The 18,696-nt window shown below is 38.4% G+C and overlaps 1 protein-coding gene across 1 annotated transcript in view; it reads right to left on the bottom strand.

Annotated features, from left to right (window-relative positions):
• The window catches only part of CFAP58 (cilia and flagella associated protein 58), a 56,772-nt gene that overhangs the window by 17,833 nt on the left and 20,243 nt on the right, over positions 1-18,696 (bottom strand). Inside the window, exons 9-14 of the mRNA XM_009328446.1 lie at positions 17,168-17,329; positions 14,014-14,160; positions 10,381-10,521; positions 9,808-10,031; positions 7,683-7,794; positions 5,359-5,463 (exon numbers count right to left, since the gene is read on the bottom strand). Coding sequence (XP_009326721.1) covers positions 5,359-5,463; positions 7,683-7,794; positions 9,808-10,031; positions 10,381-10,521; positions 14,014-14,160; positions 17,168-17,329 — 891 coding nt within the window. The remainder of the gene's footprint in view (positions 1-5,358; positions 5,464-7,682; positions 7,795-9,807; positions 10,032-10,380; positions 10,522-14,013; positions 14,161-17,167; positions 17,330-18,696) is intronic.

The following is an 18,696-nucleotide window of genomic DNA, read 5'->3' as shown; positions in this document are numbered from 1 at the left end:
ACTAGGCTCTCATGAACAGGGCTGAAAAAAATGATACAAGATTGAAAAAGCCAGTATTTTAGATAATAAATGGGCAGAAAATTTTTGCATAATGAATACACGAAAGCAAATCCCAAAGCTCCTCCATTAGCTGGGAGAAAACTTTGATTTCAGCAGCTGCCAGCCTGCATAAACCCACATGGTAACACACTGTTCTAAAGCAAATTTCTTTATGAAACCATAGTACCAGCTCTGAGAAATAAAGATGGTTATGTATATGTTCAGACACTATAGCAACAAGAACATCAAATTGGATAGAACAGCTCTACTACCAAGTTAGCACAAATGAAATAAAACATTTGCCTATTTTGAGCGTTTAGCTAGCTGTTGTTACTACTGAATTGAGTCATTCTCTAATATATTCATTCACACACCACTATAAGAGTGGAAATGATTTTATTCCCTTTTTACTTGATGTGAGGCATGCAAAAGCTAAATAACCTGCCCAAGGTCACAGAGAAAGTCCCTTTTGCTTTCTCCTCTCTGTGTCTTACAATACCTGAAATGAAACTCTGCTGATTTATACTGGAGACAGCAGCATCCCCTCTGCTCCTCCTACTCTCTGTCAGTGGGACCATCAGTTCTTTGGGGGGATTGAAACTTAGCTCAAAACTTGGCTCAATACAAGGACCTGTGGGTGTTATCCGGCTGTATTCTCTGAGTCAAATATATGAGCTAATCATGCCTTTTGCCCTTGCACTCTGAAACTATGAGCTCAAGATGCTAACAGCCTGGAAGCATCACATTCTGACTGCCCAGTCCTGGTCTTTGATTGTTGACAATTAAAACAATAGTGATTAAAAATATATATGTACAGAAAAACAATACTTTCACTACAACATGCAAGGCTTAAATGAGACACATTTGCCTTTGCCTCCCTCCACAAATAATCTTGGTTACCCATCTCTCTTTTACATTTATGAACAATCTTCTGAGATGACTGACAACGGAGGTAACTGAGATATAATGTGAATCTTCCCACTGTTATCCATTCCAAGACATGCAGCTGAATAAAATTCCGCTCAGTCAGACATAAAATCAAATCAGAGGAGTTCACTCTGAAGAGAAAGAACTAAATTTGAAACAAATAAAGCAGTGCATAATTCACTTTTAATGGGATAAGTTCCTAAAACCACACTAATCATAATCCTAACAAGGTAATACATTACACTGCGAGTTTGCCACATCACTGTTCAGTATGCAGTAGAGCAGTAGAGCTTCAGTCACGTGAGGGATTTGCCCCACATACAAAGTGAGCGAGTTTGGTTTTTTTTTTTCAGCTGGGATTTGTTCAGCAGAGCACTTCTGTTTATTAGTAATTATACCTTATGGCTATACAACACATTTTGCTCATACCACATGTGTTCACAAAGACCTTCCACCTGTCACTGAAATCCCTTGGTTAACACACAACATATTTCTCCACAAAGCCCTGCATTATTACTCAATGGTTTAGAAAAGAACAAAAAAATGCTGTATCTTTCAATTGCACAAATTCAGAAAGAAGCTAGTGACTCAAGCATGGAAGTCGGCTAACCCTGAAGTAACATTTCCTATGTTTGGCAAAAATGCCATTGGATTTTTATTGACAGTAAGTATTCAAGACCTTGGTTTTGGATCTGATTTTAAAGACAGCATTTTTCATCAGCACAGCAGCTCGCAACTGTGAGAATGCCCAAGTTAAAGGAGAAAGTATGACCACCTGCTTTGCAGCTACTCTTAAAAGTCTCAGGATGTTCACACTTATTTGGTGTATGAGAGCTGGTAGGTTATAGCCCAAGATGCTGTGGCTACACGGCATAAGTAAATCAGAAATAAGAAAAAAGTTTAATAATTTCTGTAACATGGGACATCTTTCTACACCTTTATTAAAGTGTTCAACTCTGAAAACTCATTCTAAAAAAAACAACATTCATCATGTTGCATATTCAATACCTCTCAGTAAATGTCTGATACAAAAAATGTGTCCCGCTGACAGTTAAGAAAGACATTTTTGTATGGGATTTTAGAGTCAAGCTGGGTTCTTCCTGTACTGTCAGCAATCAAAATTTTCTGACTGAAACGTAGCGAATCATTCTTTTAATCACATAGCATGGATTGTAGCATGTTTTTACAGCTGCATCATTTTTAAAGAACTAACAGGTGAGAAACAGTGAAAAAGCTAGTAAAAAGGATATGATCAAATACACATCAAGAGCAGCTGAAGTAAGCAGATGCTTTTCTACATGAATCTGCGTACTGTGATCCTTACTTAGCAAAAATTTCCATTTATATAACCAGCTCATCCTGAAACATTGTTCCCTGCATAAACCAGCTTTTATTTAAAAGACCATTTGCAAAAAAAAAAAAAGTAATAGTCAGAAGACAGAACTACTGTGCATACAATACAAATGTAATTATTTTTTCCTTATATAAACATCATGGCTCTGCACGAGGATGCAGCAAGGTGAACACCCTACAAATCAAACTGCAGGTTGCTGACACTGGGCTCAACCATTTCCAGGTGTGGGTTATTTCTAAATTCCAAAGGTGCTTTTAACACTCAATATTCAGTCCACACAGTTTTTTGCACTCCATTTTACTGCTACACTTTGATGTGAGGGAATTTAAGTTACATAATATGCACACACAGAAATCGTAGACACAGACACTCGCAAGCTTCACCTTCAACAAATATGTTGCCAGCATGATGGCCGCACACACTTATAATGGTTATGTATGGCAAGCAAGAGATTAAGATCATTTTAAAACAGTACACGTAATGGCTATGCCCTTGTCACAGGGCAAGATGTAGATGAGGACGACTGAGAGTGAGGAGGTGCAACTTATGCAGAAAACTAGTAAGTTTGTATCCCTCAGCTCCTGCAGCCTCTGAGTCTGAATACAGGGGATGTTATGCCGACTAGGCACAGGCCAGGTCGTCAGCAATTCCCCCGATCCTGCAAATGAGCAGAGACTGACTGAACTGAACTGAGCTGACTTCCAGGAGAGACCAATAAAAAAAAGATGTTGAATGCCTTTAAGCATGAGGGGACTTACCGGGATTTAAAAAAAGAAAAGAAAAAAAAAAAAGGAATGATCAGATCTTATGGGAGAGCAGTGCCTTATACATATAAGTGGCTGTTATATTGAACAGACAGCAAACTCACTAAGCAAGACGAATTATATTGAGGGGACAAAAATTAAAAATTCCAGAAATGGGAGCTAAATTGCTGCTGTTTCTCATGCTTCTCATAATGATAAATTTCAGTCAGGATCAAACCCTATACTCTCTATTGAATAAGGATACACTGCCCAGAAGGGGGCCTGGTGAAGCAACCCTCCTCGTGCGTACAGCTCAGCTCCCTCCAGAAAGTTAACATTACTGCTCTCCGTTCATTTCCTTCTGCTGGAGGTGTTTCTCAGGCTTGCTCCTTCACCAGAGGAGTTTGGAACATGATAGCATCAGTTTCAAAAGTTACTAGAGAGCATTTTGCTTTAATGAGTATCAGAGCACTTCACAAAACAGGTATTATCATCATACCATGTTACATGTATATAGGAAAACCAGTCCAAAGAACAATAAAATGACTCATGCAAGGGTATCCAGACACTGAGCAGAAGCAGCTCAGCTAGTACACTTGGCTTGCAAGCCCTACGCCGACGACCAGCAGGACATACAGCCCTTTGAGGAAATGAGCTGGGGGATGTCCTCCATCTCTGGCTACCTCTCCTTACCCACGCCCTGCTATGGAAGAGCCCTATTTCAGTCATTGTGGACAACTCAAAAACACTGTGGCAAACCAGAGGAGAGCTCAGAAATGTTGATGGTGAAGCCCTGAACAGAATGTGGAGAGTGATATTTTTGGCCTTTTCTTTACCACCAATCTCACTGAGGGAGACCTTCATTTCAGCATTGTTGCACAGGAAATCGGTGCCTGAATTAAGGATGCAAAGGATCTCATTATCAATTCTAGATATAATAATTAAATTTCATATAGCCAAACTCTGACTTAAATCTAGGAAAATAATTAAAAAAACGTAGAGTTGCCACAGAAGGACTGCTGCATAGACAGAAAGATTGTGCCAATGGCTCATATAGTAACATAGGCTCAAATACCTATTATTTCAAAGATTTTCTTAGACAGGCAACTTAGTACCTCTATACCTCAGTTGTTCACTTCTAAATAAGGATAATAGCTAAATGGGAGCACACTAAGGATAAGGCAAGATACGCAATAGAGACTATCAAAATCTAACAGAATTGGGTTTGTGCATGGGTAAAGCACAGCAAATTTGAAGCTATTTTTGCTACATTTCATGTAAGCTAACAAACTATTTCACTGACAGCATTTCAGTGCTATGCAACAAAGATTACATTTTTCCAAGGAAAGGCACAATACACCATACATTACCTTCAAACGAAATTGCAGATCTACTTTTTCCTACGAAACAATAAAGAAAGAGAGACAAACCCTGCCTTGATAACATCTGGTGAGCTGCTTCTCGAGACAGCAGGAGCTTCAGGTGACATTCTACTCTCCATTGAGTGATACCCAACATAGGTATCAAGACTATTACAGTATTTAAGACCAAGATGTTAAAATCATACCTAGAGCTGGCAAACAGCAGCTGTCCCTACAGTCACCAAAGAGAAGGAGACAAATTTCCCAGTTTTACACCTATGGTTGAAGCCCAAAGACAGTCCTTTTTTGTTATATTTGATAGCAATGCTTGCACTACAGGAATATAGTCTCTCCTTGATTCTACAACATAAATCTTGTTGGTATCACTGGGGTTAAGGGACATCTGATACAGTTAAAAAAAAGATAAGCTATCACAAAAATTACTTTTTGGCAAAGCTCAGCACAAAGACCTTGAAGGCAAACATGGCCCAGACAGCAACATACCTAAATCACACAAACTCTGTAGGATTCCTTCTGCCAAAAGCCAAGCTAAGCACAAATGGAATCAAACAAGGATTTTCCTTCATGTCCTGGTCATAACAGGCATGTTTAAAAGGACAAAAAAGCCTTTCCAAATGCCTAACACTGACATGAAGACTAATCTATGACACGAATAAACTAAAGTAAACCTTCAATTTTATTTTCCAGAGTTGTCCAGGTATCAGTAGCCAGGATATAAAAATCAACTAATCAGATGCTATTTGTTCACTTTCAGTGAGTCAGTGCTGCCACCTAAAGCTATCTAAGGGGCATGCAAAAGAAATTCAAAGTCATGCATCTAAATAACATTCAGGAAGCACATCTGAGCAGACAGAGAATGCAGGGTAAGTCAAACACGTTAATATGATACAACAAAATAATGATGCTGCAGTACCTGAAGGAGCAATTCTTTCTCTATCACTTCACCTGTCTTGCTGATAAGCTGCTTCTGTAGTCTCTGTATTTTCTGAATCAGCTCATAGGTACTTGGGTCACTGGCCTAGACAAGAGCAAAGCAGTCTCAAAAATTATACAACAGGTTAGTGTTTCTTGCTTGCAAATGAAAACCATAATATCTAAGTGTCCAAAAGTGACAAATATAAAAGGGGGAGGGGGTGTGTGTGCTGGAGGTCTTTGAAATGGCATTTATACAAATGTCCTGAAACTGGAATCTCTGCCTCTCGAAGATCAGTTGGAGCATGTTCAAGTTTAACACTGTTACCTTCATCAATCCTCCTCAAAATAACTAATATAAATAGGAGTCCTTCAGAGCTTAACCCCCAAACCAAAAAAGATTGGTAAAACCATGTGACAGGGAAGGAAAAGGAGGTTAGTATATCACTTTTAGCAGAAACTGAAACTGCCCACTGACATATGAAGAGCAGTGCAAGTACTTCCCACTGTTTTAAGAACTTCAAACAGTGTCAATTGAGTTTTAAGGCGAGGAAGATTTTTCTCTTGAACAGAAGAAAGAGTAACTCCAATATAGTCTTTTGAAACAGGTTGAGAAGTTAAGACCAGGAGCTAGTAGATGTCTGTCCTTCTTCCCTTTTCATTCTTTTGTCAGAGATTGCATCTGGAGGAAGCTCTAAGGAGCAAACAAATAATTCTATGAGGAGCAGCCAGCAAAGCTTACTTTCCCACCAATTTGTATCTTCTTGTTGGATCCTTTAATGAGGAGCAAACTCTGACTGAAGCTCTTCCCTACTCAGGGATTCACAACACCTCTCTCCCACGTGGTTTCTCCTCTCTCATGTGGTGTCTCTGGTGGCTCATAAGGATTAAACTCACGCTGCAGTAAAGGCTCCAATAAAGTCCCGCTCTATGCATGTTTGCTTGAGCTTATAAGGAACTTGGTATCTCATGGCTCTTAATCCTTTCTCTGATTTTATCTAAATTGACTAATCGATTCAACTGTAACTGGGACACTAACACAGATACGCATGCAGTGCTCACAACACAACACCATTTCCTGAGAAACCAGGCTAAAAAGTAGTTCAGTCCCCATGACCCACTTAGTCCTTGATTTTTTTATAGCACTGCCCAAACATGGTGCCAATTTGTGACAAGTGTAGTGATATGAGGGTGTTCGTTCATTAGGAATTGAACCAAAACCCCATAAGGATTACTTCATATGGATCTTGCCATCTGCTTGGCCTTTCTGTGTTCCAAATACAAACCAGTGACCTAGGAAGGAAAGACGTCATTTCCCATTATCAACCTATTCATACATTCATTTTCCCAGCATTGGATGTTTTGACTGGCCTGATTTTTCCTTTGTTACAAGGTGCTGCTGGAGATTGTACCTAGATGTCTTTAGCCTCGTTCAGCATCCTGCATTTTATCTCCCTTCCATGAGAAAAGCTAAGCACACCGTTCAGCTTTAAGCTCAGCATGGAAAGATCAGAAATTAACTATCATGTTAGTAAGCACAGTCAAAAAATTCAGCTCTGCTTCTGTAGGGACTAGCACGTTATCACTCATTATTAGAGCAGCTAAGCAACCTAGGCTGGCATCAGATCAGAGATCCGCGCAACAGAGAAATCTCAGCTGGCTCTGACTTACTTCGAAAACATCCAGTGATGCCAATTGATGTTCATATATTTGGGCTGTGCTTGACAGATTTTTTTTTATTTTTCCCCTTCATTTTGTGGGTTCAAATAGTGTGAAAATTTAATTTGCTGCTTAAGTAACAGTTGAACTCACATTACCTGGAATGGCTATCTTTGGGAGCCCACCACTGTTTATGTGGAGGCCTCTTCCTTTTCTCACAGATGTAATTCACCTTCTGACTTCATGTCTGTCCATTCACCAGTCTACCTATTCCATGACCCTTTCTAATTCTGGCTTTCTTCCCATATACATCTCTCTAATCGGTGAGGATAGGATTGTATCTTTCCAGTATCATCCTCTTTCTCATCAACCATGTTAAGGAATCACCTTCTTCTAAATTCACCTTATGCATTCTTGTTTCCTTTAGCATTTGACTGGCTTTTTACAAATACCTCTGCAATTTTTCATTGAGAAAGTGACACAAAAATAACACTGATTGCATTGTGCAAGGAAACCATTCAGCAGTTAACCATTCCACTGGTACTATGGAAATTTCAGTCTGCCTGCCCCTCCACATAATTTGCATAACAGTAAACTAAATAGGCTTTGTGCTGTGTCACTGATTGGTAATATGGGCTTTGGGAACTTGAAATGCTGAGACATCACCTCTAATTTTCTCCATCTGTGAACATTCAAGGGATTCTCCAGTTCTTCTTCCAAAATTTTGCACCGAGTCTGTTCCCTTAATAGTTCCTTCCGCATGTGATGAACCTCCTGTCTTAAGACCAGCATAAAGCAAAAATTAAAAACCACACCAAACCAACATCAGTGTGACCAAGGCACTAATAAACATTAACAAACCATTCTCCCATACACTGCAGCACTGGCAAAGCAACTCTTGTGATTAATAGCCGACACCGATACCACTATACAGGTGGAACCATAAGATAACACAGTTAGACCTCTTCACTCAGTTTAGTAAGAATGGCTCAAAAAAGGGACTTTTCATCAGTTCTTGGGGCATCTACTCCACAGTCTACTGGATCTCACTGCTCACATCTTCCCATGTACATTAAGGCCAGAAGGACAGTTAATTCACCTAGAGTAACCTACAAATCAGTTATGGAGTCATACCCAGTTACGCCTGTATTGAATCTGACAGCCTGTGTTTGAAAGAAGGTTTTAAATCTACATGGCTCACACAATCCAGTAAATAAAACATACTCTTGGACCTAAGTATGATGGACACTGTTCTTTAGAGAACCCAGGTTTGATTTCTTTTACTCTTACTACCTCTTCTCAAGCAATTTCAGGGGTGATTTGTTGCTGAACTTAAAATTAATTGAGCACTCCCAAGATGCTTTGATAACTATGCTCCTATGGTGGGGATGGGGGGGTCAAGGGGCAGGAAAAAAAAGGCACATTCCACAATGGTTCAACCCTTATCACTTTGGTGGGTGGATCCTGTAAGTTCTCCAAGGGGAAAGGGGGTGGAGGATCACCATGTGCCTACTCCCCCTGCTAAGCTCAGAGTTGCATTTAGCTCACTAGAGAGAAAAAGGCCTTTTTTTTAACTGTGAAGTTGGACAACGTTATGAAAGAAGGAAAAAACCCACATCTCCAATTGGCAAATCAAGAAAGCTAATTAGCAGCACAAGTGATAAATGGAGTCTTTCGACAGGCAGTTTTCATGATGGTTTTGGACTTCATTAAAGTACGTGATTGCTGCTGCAGTTAGCAAGAATTGATCCACCCATCATGGCATGCATCACACGATACTTCAATATCGTCACTGAGTTTCAATACAGTAACAGACTTTCGGCTGAATGCATTTGGGCAGCAAGTTCAAATCCTATTCCTGTCTGCAGTCAGTCGATGAAAACTGCAATTGCTAATATTTTGTGCCCAGTTCTCTCTTCTGTTACATCAAATCAAACTGGCATAATTCCACTGGAGTCAATGGGTCTGACCACGGATTAAAGCTAATTTGTGCCTGTGAAAGCCATGGAATTATACTGATACAGTTAAGCTAAAGATCTCACCCAAAACTGTGGTAACTACATAGAATTAGTATGATGGTTATCTGCTAAAAACATAGCTGCCTCTGCTTACAAACCAAGACTGATTCTGTAGAAAATGACAATAGTTTCCCATCAGCAAAGAATACACCTCAAATGCTGTAGGGTTAAAAAAAAGAAGGGAAGCATTAAGCCAGAGAAGGATGAGATAAATCAGGCTGGGGCTATTAAACTCCTCTTTTAAAGAAACACAACCTTCAATGAAAATTTAACTAAATCTTTCTCAGAGAGCAAGTCTACATATAAATCTGGAAGGAGAGAGCTCTGAAAATGTGCAGGGGTTTGTTATAAATATGTCAAATGTTCCCCATCCTCCGTGGATTGCCTAATAAAAAGCAGTTCCACTAATTCGGGCCTTGGGTACCACTAAGTAGCTCACTGAACTATGAACACCTTTTCTGCTGCTGTCTGTCAAGTTTATTCTGTAGGCAGTAACTCATAGCACAAGGGGAAATAGGGAAACTATTTCAACTTTGGCCAAGATGTCTTTTTTCCTCCTTTCCTCCTTCTTGTATTTTAATTTTCTTGATTGCTGATAAGTTGTTCTGTGAATTTAATCCAGTCTGTGTTTGAGGTCAAACCAAATGATCTCCTTCTCCAAGGTATGCTGTTTGTTGACACAAATCTTTATCACGCATAAAACATCTTTTCTGTCTCAAACACAGAATCATGGATGCAGTCACTATGGAAATGTATTCAAGCAGTTTTTCTACCTGAGCTCCTCCACATTAGCCATACTCTTGCCAAGTATCCCCTTCTCACGCCGAAGTTTTTTGATCTCCAACTTGAGAAGTCGGATATCTTCCATTCTCTGTCGGTATTGGGTTTCACCCTTGTTTAAGATGGACTGCTGGATTTTTATCTTTTCATAGAGCAGAGCCACTTCATCATTGCGCCGAACAAGCTGGGACCCTAGGATATCTCTCTCATTGATAACCTAAGGACACAGGGCAAAGCAATAGTCTCAGTTACAGTTTCTCAGTACAATCCCAAAGTATCGTGACTATATTTGCATCAGTCAAAATCATGTGAATTAAGAGGTTTCACTGTTATTAGTGAAAGAACTATGGCAAGGGCCTAATAGTTTCCCCAGGGTTCAGTCACCTGAATAGTACAAACCACGTATTCCATTCACATGTCCGTATCAACATTTTTGTTTCAATGGCACTATAAAGCTTTAGTAGTACCACATTTACAGTAGCTGAGGATCTTGATCTTAAAAATACACTGGACAAATGAGAGAACAGAATGCAGCGTGTTGGAAAAACCAAATTAGAGAATCCTACCTGGTCAATTTCCTTTTTCTGCTTCAGCCTCTCAGCATCAGCTTCAGCAATGATTTTTAGGAGTTTTCTCTCTTCTGCCTCCTGATTTTCTATAAAGCGTTTGGTTTCCAGAGCCTGTTTTTTCATCTTAAGCAGTTCAGCCTGATGGAGTCAAAGAATATAGGTATACTGTGCTTAGTAACAACTTCCCATTACACAAACCTGGGATTAAGAGTTAGGATTTTAATATAATCTCATACATTCTTTTAGTTTCCTGAGAGATACATATTTTGTTAGTTTTTGAGAACAAATCACTAAGACAAGCAAGCATGAAGACCCATAAAGAAATGTTGTAAAGAGTATTTTAATATTGTTGTGTTATACACAATAGAAATTTGGATGGTTTTTATCTATGTCAATGGTTCAAATTGTAATTCAGAGGCACCTCATTTAATAAAAATTTAAAAAAAATTAAATAGGTCATATTTGGAAAGCTTTTCAATGGAGTTGTTATGTTATGAAAATCTAGCAGACATAAGTTCAAAGCCAGGCTGGGATGTGAGAAAAGATAGCTCACCTTGCTGGAAAGGGCAACAATCTATGCTATGTAATACAAATTAGCATCAACTCAGGATAGCCAGAATTCGTGGAAAAGATGGCAACCAGGCATGGAAGAGCAAAATCAAAGAGCTTTAGCACTTTTTTAGTGGATGTGTAGATGAGGAAGACTGGGAAAAGAGGGGCTGTCCCTAAGTGCAGGAGAAGTAATGCATTGTTACAGTGATTGCACATCACTAACATAAACTAACACTGGAATCTGCCCAATAATTCTATCCTATTGTCATGAACTCTATAATTCAAGGCATGCATGTAGATAAAAACTAATAAGGTCTTCCTGGATTATTAGAAATTTCTATCATTGCTAGGCAGGTAGTTAGAGCCAAGATGGAACTAGCTCAGTACAGTCCATTTTCACAGATATGAAAACTTTCAAGCCTTGACTCAAAGACTGCCACAACACTGACCCTTATAAAGGATGATGTTCAAACTGCCTTTTCAGAAAGAACATCATCCAGTGCTGAAAGAATGAAGCTGTGATGAAGGCTGCACCTGCAAAAACATTGATTTAAGACAGAGAGAGTTCCATCGTCATAATAAAATAGCTTGTTCCATTCTTATTTTCTTTAATAAAATTCTCATTTTCCCATATGTGCAACATTCATATCTCTCTTACTCAGTGTTGGATGTTCATCAGAATCCATCAGCTGAATAAAAATGCAAGCCACTTCATATTGAAATGCAATCAACACTGTGCAAAAGCTGTCTACAAATGTAAAACTGCTCATGCATTTGGCATTGCTGGATAATATTTTTTTAATATATCAAAACTCTATGTTCCCCTTATGTCAGAAAAAATATGAGATGTAAACAAGAAGTGGTATTAGATGTTGGCAGCAAGCATTCATATAAACAAATCTCCTCACTGGAATGCATTAAGTTAAAATAAATCTGAAGTGCCTTGTACAGTAAAGAACATAAATACTTTAAGCCCCACAAAGGCCCCACAAACTAACAGGACTTTCAGTGAGATTAAATATGCTAAAAACTACAGTATGAGGGTCTGTGTACATTAGCTAAGAGAAAAGGAAATGAATAAACACAGTCACTGTGCAAGCAGAAAAATGGTCAGGTCTGAAACTGTTGTAAATCAGCACAGCTCATTTGAAGTTGGTTCAGAGAGTTTGTAAGAACGGAAGAACAGTCAGCAAGAAAGAAGAATTTCTATGGGACCTATGCCAATATCTCAAACCAAATTCAAACCAAATCTTGTTTAGATTCTGAAATATTAGGGTAAGTGAAGAGGGTTTTTTATTTGTTCTAGAGGAAAATATGAATTTTACAACAGGTATAACTGGGGCTGGACACAGAATGCTGAAACAACAAAAAGTCAGAGGTTTTACATCCAGATTTCTAGAAAATGCTAAAAAAAAAAAAAAGACACGCACGAACATCTACAAAAATATACAAAAGCACTTGACAGCAGCTCAAACCTGGAAGGCCATAGTTCCTACAGCTTTCACATATGTATTTTTCAACATTTGGACGCTTTGTCAAACAAGTCTGATCCACAAGCCTGTATGAAGGCCAACTAAAATCAAAAGATGGCATGGGACTGGCTTTAATGGAGCTTGGATCAGGCGTCCTCCATTTCATTTACCGTGATTATACATTTTTAAGACTTTTATGCCAGCTGAGGCAAGCACACATCCAACGTCTGTATAATCTCATTCCTATGAATTTCAGTCCTCCATGCTTTAGAGCATTCTTTAAACTGATTTCCCAGGAACAGCTTGCTTCCTTCACATCATTGCAAACAGGACAAATTGAAGCTGGCTTGCTACACAAATAATTGGGTTCTTTTGTGCCTGTGTCAATCAGCTCCCTCTTTGAATTCTCTGCTTTAGTATTCAGCAGAGACACTCAGGTAGAAGACCACAATGCCCTGAAGCTAGTCAGTAATGTGATATCATTGTATGGACATATTTGCTAGTGAATAATTGAGTGGGTAAACCATGTAGCAATCATATGTTTGTCAAATGGATGGCAGAGAGTTCTGAGGTGATGAGACAGAACTGGGGACTAGTTAAGGCAGTAAGCTGCACACCGGAAATGAGATGCTGTTTGACTTCTCCATCACTGATAGAACAACTCTGAGACAGACCAGGTATAAGAACACGAATCCATTACCTTTTTACAAAGCTCTATTGACATCTTGTCATAACTGTAATGTGCTGAGAGGGGCTGAAAACTCAAGGAGTCATTGCAGCATAGCAATAAACTGACAAAAGAAAACATTGCGGAAAGTGGCAGGGGACTTTAGTTTTTGGAAGGTGGTGTTTGTTTCCTGGTTTTGGCTTTTTTCTAGTGCTTAGTGAAGAGAAAAAATAAGCTGCTGTGGACACTAAGTCCTTAAATCTTTTAAGAGCACAGCAAATTGGGTTGAGATATCACCACAAATCTAATAGCTTATCTAAGGATGGGCTGCAGCCAGTGCTGAGAAGAAGAACCAGAGCTTCAAGCTCAGATTTCCTTTGGTTTAAAACAGATTCTTGCTGCTTTATACCACAATATTAAAATAACTTTCTGTGCAGAGGGACCTACTAAAAGGCACTGCCTAACTCCCAGAAGACTAATGCTTGCTAGTCACACAGAAATACAAGATTGTGAAGTGTAATATAATGGGGGTTTGCACTTAAAAACAGCAGAGAGAAAAAAAATTTTTAAAAATAAAAACTTGAATTATAAGGGTCTATATTAAAAAGTTTGCTAGAATGAGACTATCCCCAAAACCCACATTTCTGCAAGCAAAATTGAACCTTTTAGTAAAACTATTCAGTCGCCAAGAGATTTAAAGCTTCCACCAGACAACCCAGGACCTTTCTGATTATAATTATAGGCAGAGATTAAATTTGTCAGATACATGGAAGATTTGTGTAACTAATACCTCTAAAGGGTACTGAGATCTTGTGCTTCAATTACAGAATATTTTATTAAAATACAGCAAAACTACCACCACAGACAAGGAACATGATGCAGTCTGTGAAATCATGGCAACCATCCTTTGTAACAAGGCGTATGTGTAAAGGCTCTTACTTTCAATGATTCCTTCTCCTTCTCTGTTCGCTGATGTTCCAGTTGTGCTTTCACAAGGGCTGCTTCTTTGTCTGTGATCTCCTCTTTCAGCTGATCCACCTGATGTGTCACAGTTTTCAGTTTCTTCTTCATTTCTGCTATCTCATCCTAATAGGACAGGAAGTGTGAACACAAAGAGGGATCAAAAAAGAGCAAGTTTGTGCTTGGGAGTTCAGGATATTTTGGTGTTGGAAAATGTAACCACAGTGTTTGAGAGAAGATCTGTTGTATGTACCACAAGACATTACTTTTTAATCCAACACAACAAAACAGTTTCATTAAATGACAATTTTTTGTTTATGCCAGCATGACATTGCAGTAAAAAGAGCCTTTAAAAGATACATTGACAAAAATAATGATTATCAATTATGAGTGTAATATGCCATTTAATTTAAAGTGCTGGACACAGGGTAAGAACTAGCAGTCAATCCAAATTAATAAGATTCTGATCCTACCCATCTGTTTTCATGCTTCTAGTAATGTGTTTTTCAATAAGGTTGTATGCAGTTGGGCACAAATGTTTGGAGAGAAGCTGGTTTTGTGCAAATGAACATATCCATGAGTAAGATACCTATATGCCTGCAAGGGACTATAGGAAATGCTTATCTCCATTTTGCCTGTGTGATAGCTTGCACATAGGTGCAAGGGGGAAAAGAGTGTGCTCAGAGATTGAGAAGCCCCTGGTATGAGAATATTTAGCATGTATTTTAAGCTCAAAACACAGAGCAAAATGCCTGGTAGCACTGCAGAGAGATCAGGTCACTAGGACCACTTCTACTCAAAGCACAGAGGTGCCTGCCCATACAAAATTAAGAAACTGTTTCAACTCATTGCAGTGATGGCACATGTTGTGACATGAAATGGAAGCTAATAAATTCAGTGCTTCGACAGACATGCTCTTCTGGATCTAACGAAAGTAGCTTTAGAAGCTATTACTCCTCTTGCAGAGGCTGCCACCTCACAGAGAAGACATCATAACCTTTCATGTGAATACATTGTTTCAGTACAAAACCAGGGTAGCTTAGAGCTCTTTCAGCACTGTCCACCGTAAGTGTGGATTTACTTGACAAATGAGTGATGTTTTCTTGCATGAAATGCTTAACATAGTTAAGCAAGATCTTGAGTCATGGCAGTCTTCACAAACAGTACTGAGAAAGTACTGATTAGTAGTCTGACAGCCCTCAAAAACAAAATCTGTGGATTCCGCACTTATTTGGCAAATTAAATGAACCAGAAATAAATGTAGCGATATGCCACTAGGCCTACCTGTTTGCATGTTCAGTCACTCCTGTGAATGCAAAAGTCATATTAAAAGCTGTCTTTGCTAAAGAGCCTATAAATCTCTTCAATATTGTAAAATATGAGAGGGATTTAAAATCTGGTGCCCAGACATATACCCAAATACATTCCTAATTCTGTATTTAATGAAGAACAGTAAGAACACACAATTTTTGCAAACAGATCTCCTAATCAGCTTGCTTAAACAAATGAGCTCCTAACACCAAAAGAAACCCCAAGGATGAAAGCATCAGATATTTATTTCATATTAACAGACTGCCAGCATGTCTTTTCCAAGAGATTTTACTGAGCTGAACATTATGGTACTCTGGAGACCACTAGCAAGGTGGGCAACGGGGTGTCTTTCCACATTAAGCAATCCAAAAATACTTACATCTAGCTTTATTTAAACAAGCTTGTGCAAATATGTTTTACTTCCCAAAAGGAAAAAGCATTTACCATAATTTGTAACACAACCCTCTTTTTTTTTTTTTGTCTTTCATGGCTGACTGACCTGTTACTGAACTATGAATGGCTATTTTTTCACTGCTACACATAATATTGCCTTTGCCAAAAGATCTTTTGGGGTCAGCTATCTTCTCACACAGGACCTGCTAAAAAAGTTTTATGGTAAGCCAAGTAAGCTATTAAAGTCTAAACACCAGCCTCTAACAACTGGAACCATGAACAGCATTGTGTATACCACCATATAACATTCAAAACCTGAAAAGGCTGATGAGTTCATTGCTTCATTTTGTAACTCAGCACACAGATGCCACTTCTTTATAAGTAAGGAAATTTATGTTGTCTATTAAAAAAAAAATAAAAACCATCAGTGTTGCAATTTTTCACCCTTATCTCTCCTGAGAGATTGTTTGGGAGCAGTGAGAATCCCAAGACCGCGTCCACTGATGAGGGGCAGACAAAGGTCAAGTAAAGTGTCCCACATAAATGGCAAAATGGTTCATTCCTAATCAAATTCAGCACACAGTTGGATAGGAACTTGGACAGTTCATTCCCATCTGCTTCTCAAGCAAAGCACCTACCTATTCAAACCAGGGTATAAATTTGTAATCTACTATATACGTTTATCTGATAATCCTTATTCTGAAATAACCCAAGGCTGTAAATCACAGCTATTGAAGTAGCTAATCAAGCTACTCTGCCGATTGCAATAGGATTTGTGTAGTATTTTAGATCTTTACATGGGAATAATAGAATGTATCCTTAAGTGATCTGTTCTCTTCCTCTAGCATTGTTAGTGAGATCCCCAAGGAAGAAATGAATGGAGAGAATCATTATCTGAGGAAAATGACACTCCCTGAAAGGAACAAGCGAGGTGGAAGCGTTAAGTTCCATCAGAAACTTCCACTTCAGCTGGGAAAGTGTTCCCTCTGCTTTCTAAATCGATTCACAGTAATGTGCATACGTATTCAGGGCTAAGGAGGCAATCTTATGCCCCTTATACCCTATTTCCGATGCATGCAGACAATTCCTAAAGGGATAAAACAGAGTGGAGCCAGGATGGAAAATAAAAAGTTTCTTCTTTGATAGGGTTTTATTATTCCATAGCTCCAGTGTACCGTGATTCTATGTGTGGTCTGAAGCAGGGATATTGCCACGTGATGACTGTGGACTCCTATTTCCAGCCTAAATACAAACTGTCCAGATAAAATGTCAGGGACCTAAAACATTCATTTCCCCAAAATACACAGGAATGAAGAAACCACTTCTGCCATTTATCTGGTGAGCTTTCCTTTTAACAAATTAAAATTAGATCAGGAAAAAAAACAACAAGAGCACAGAGAGAAACACAAGGAAAAAAGTATCCTTCTACCTTAGCTTCAATCAGATTTTTACTGTACAGGTTCCTCTCTGTTCTCACAGCTTCACAGCGGTTTTGTTGCCATTTTAATTTAATCGCAGACTCTTCTATTTTTTTCTCATAGTCACAGATCTGCATTTCCCGTATTTCAGTATCTTTCAGGTGCTGGAGGACCTGGAGTGGAAAGAAGGAAGTGAACATGATTAAACCATAATCACAAGATTATAAGGATGGGGCAGAGTTTGTGATTTTCTTCTATGATGACAAGTTCAAATCCCCATGATAAGAAGTTTTAGCTAAAGCTAAAAATCACTTCAGTCCAAGTACAAGTTTAACCTTCCTGGATTGCTTATGTGGGACAACATTTTATTTTAACCTGATACCCAGGTTTTGTTCAAGACTAAAACTTATAGATGTGCACATATGTAATTTAAAAACAAGCTACTGAAAATATTGCCACTGAGCAGGTTCAATAAAATCAACATAAACAGCTTTCATCAAGAATATCCTTAGGTTATTTATAGAGCAAAGCTAGCCTTTGTATGTTGTTTTGGAAGTCAGCTGTATGATAAGATGAATAAAAACACATATGTTTTTCCAAGAAGACCTGCATGTACTCTTATATTCTAACAACCCAACTTCTTTTTAATGAACACATGATCACAAACTTTTGATATATAATTACAATAATAAGAAAGTTAGTTAATGTAACTTACACTTGATCTAAACTAGCAGGTAATCACAATTAGTTGCTTCTATGAAGGATTAGAAATAATGATGTGAAGATTACCTAAAGAGCATGAAGTATTGTAGACTGTACAAAGAAGATGATCACATGCAGTACCAATAAACAAAAATACAAAATTTTGTAGACACCTTTATTAAAGTTACCACAATAACAATACATAAGAATTACTACATTAAAGGAGCAAAAATACAAATAGTTGCTAATCATTATGACGGACTTCCTAATTATTTTTTTAAAACGTAAGAACCTTCCTCCTGCTGTACGAAGTTGAAAACCAAGGAGCACAAACAAGCAGTATTCAAACAGAATCCAGCATTACAAAGAAAGAAGATTAAAAGAAATAAAAAGAAAACTAAGGAGTACACACATCAAGAACATATTTTTTCAGGTTCACTGCCCTGGGGAGAAAACAATGCCACCCTTAAAGCTGGGAAAAAGATCAAACATTAAAGAAAAAGCTGAGGAATCACATGGACAAAATCCAGGAGAGAAGTCCATTTACAACTTCATTTCATACCCAGTTCTCCTAACTCTGTTTTTGAAGGTAGCAGTTTGAGCTAAGATTTATGTTCATATGTCAAAGTAGAATAATAAAAAAAAAAAAAAGTTTACATCAAATAGTCAATAACTGCAAAGCTTGAAGTCAACAATGTTGTCCCGTGCTTAGCAGTAAAGCTTTGTGAGGTCTAACTATGGGGCAGGAGCTTAATTAATTGATCATTCTACCAGGTACCTCCAACCAACTTTGAAGATAGGGGATAGCTAAATATAGAAAATTTTATTACAGCAGCAG

The sequence above is a fragment of the Pygoscelis adeliae genome, unplaced genomic scaffold, assembly GCF_000699105.1.
Source record: "Pygoscelis adeliae isolate BGI_AS28 unplaced genomic scaffold, ASM69910v1 Scaffold317, whole genome shotgun sequence".
In the NCBI taxonomy this organism is placed as follows: domain Eukaryota; kingdom Metazoa; phylum Chordata; class Aves; order Sphenisciformes; family Spheniscidae; genus Pygoscelis; species Pygoscelis adeliae.
The sequence above is the reverse complement of the archived record's forward strand: the minus strand, read 5'-3'. Positions and strand labels throughout refer to the sequence as shown.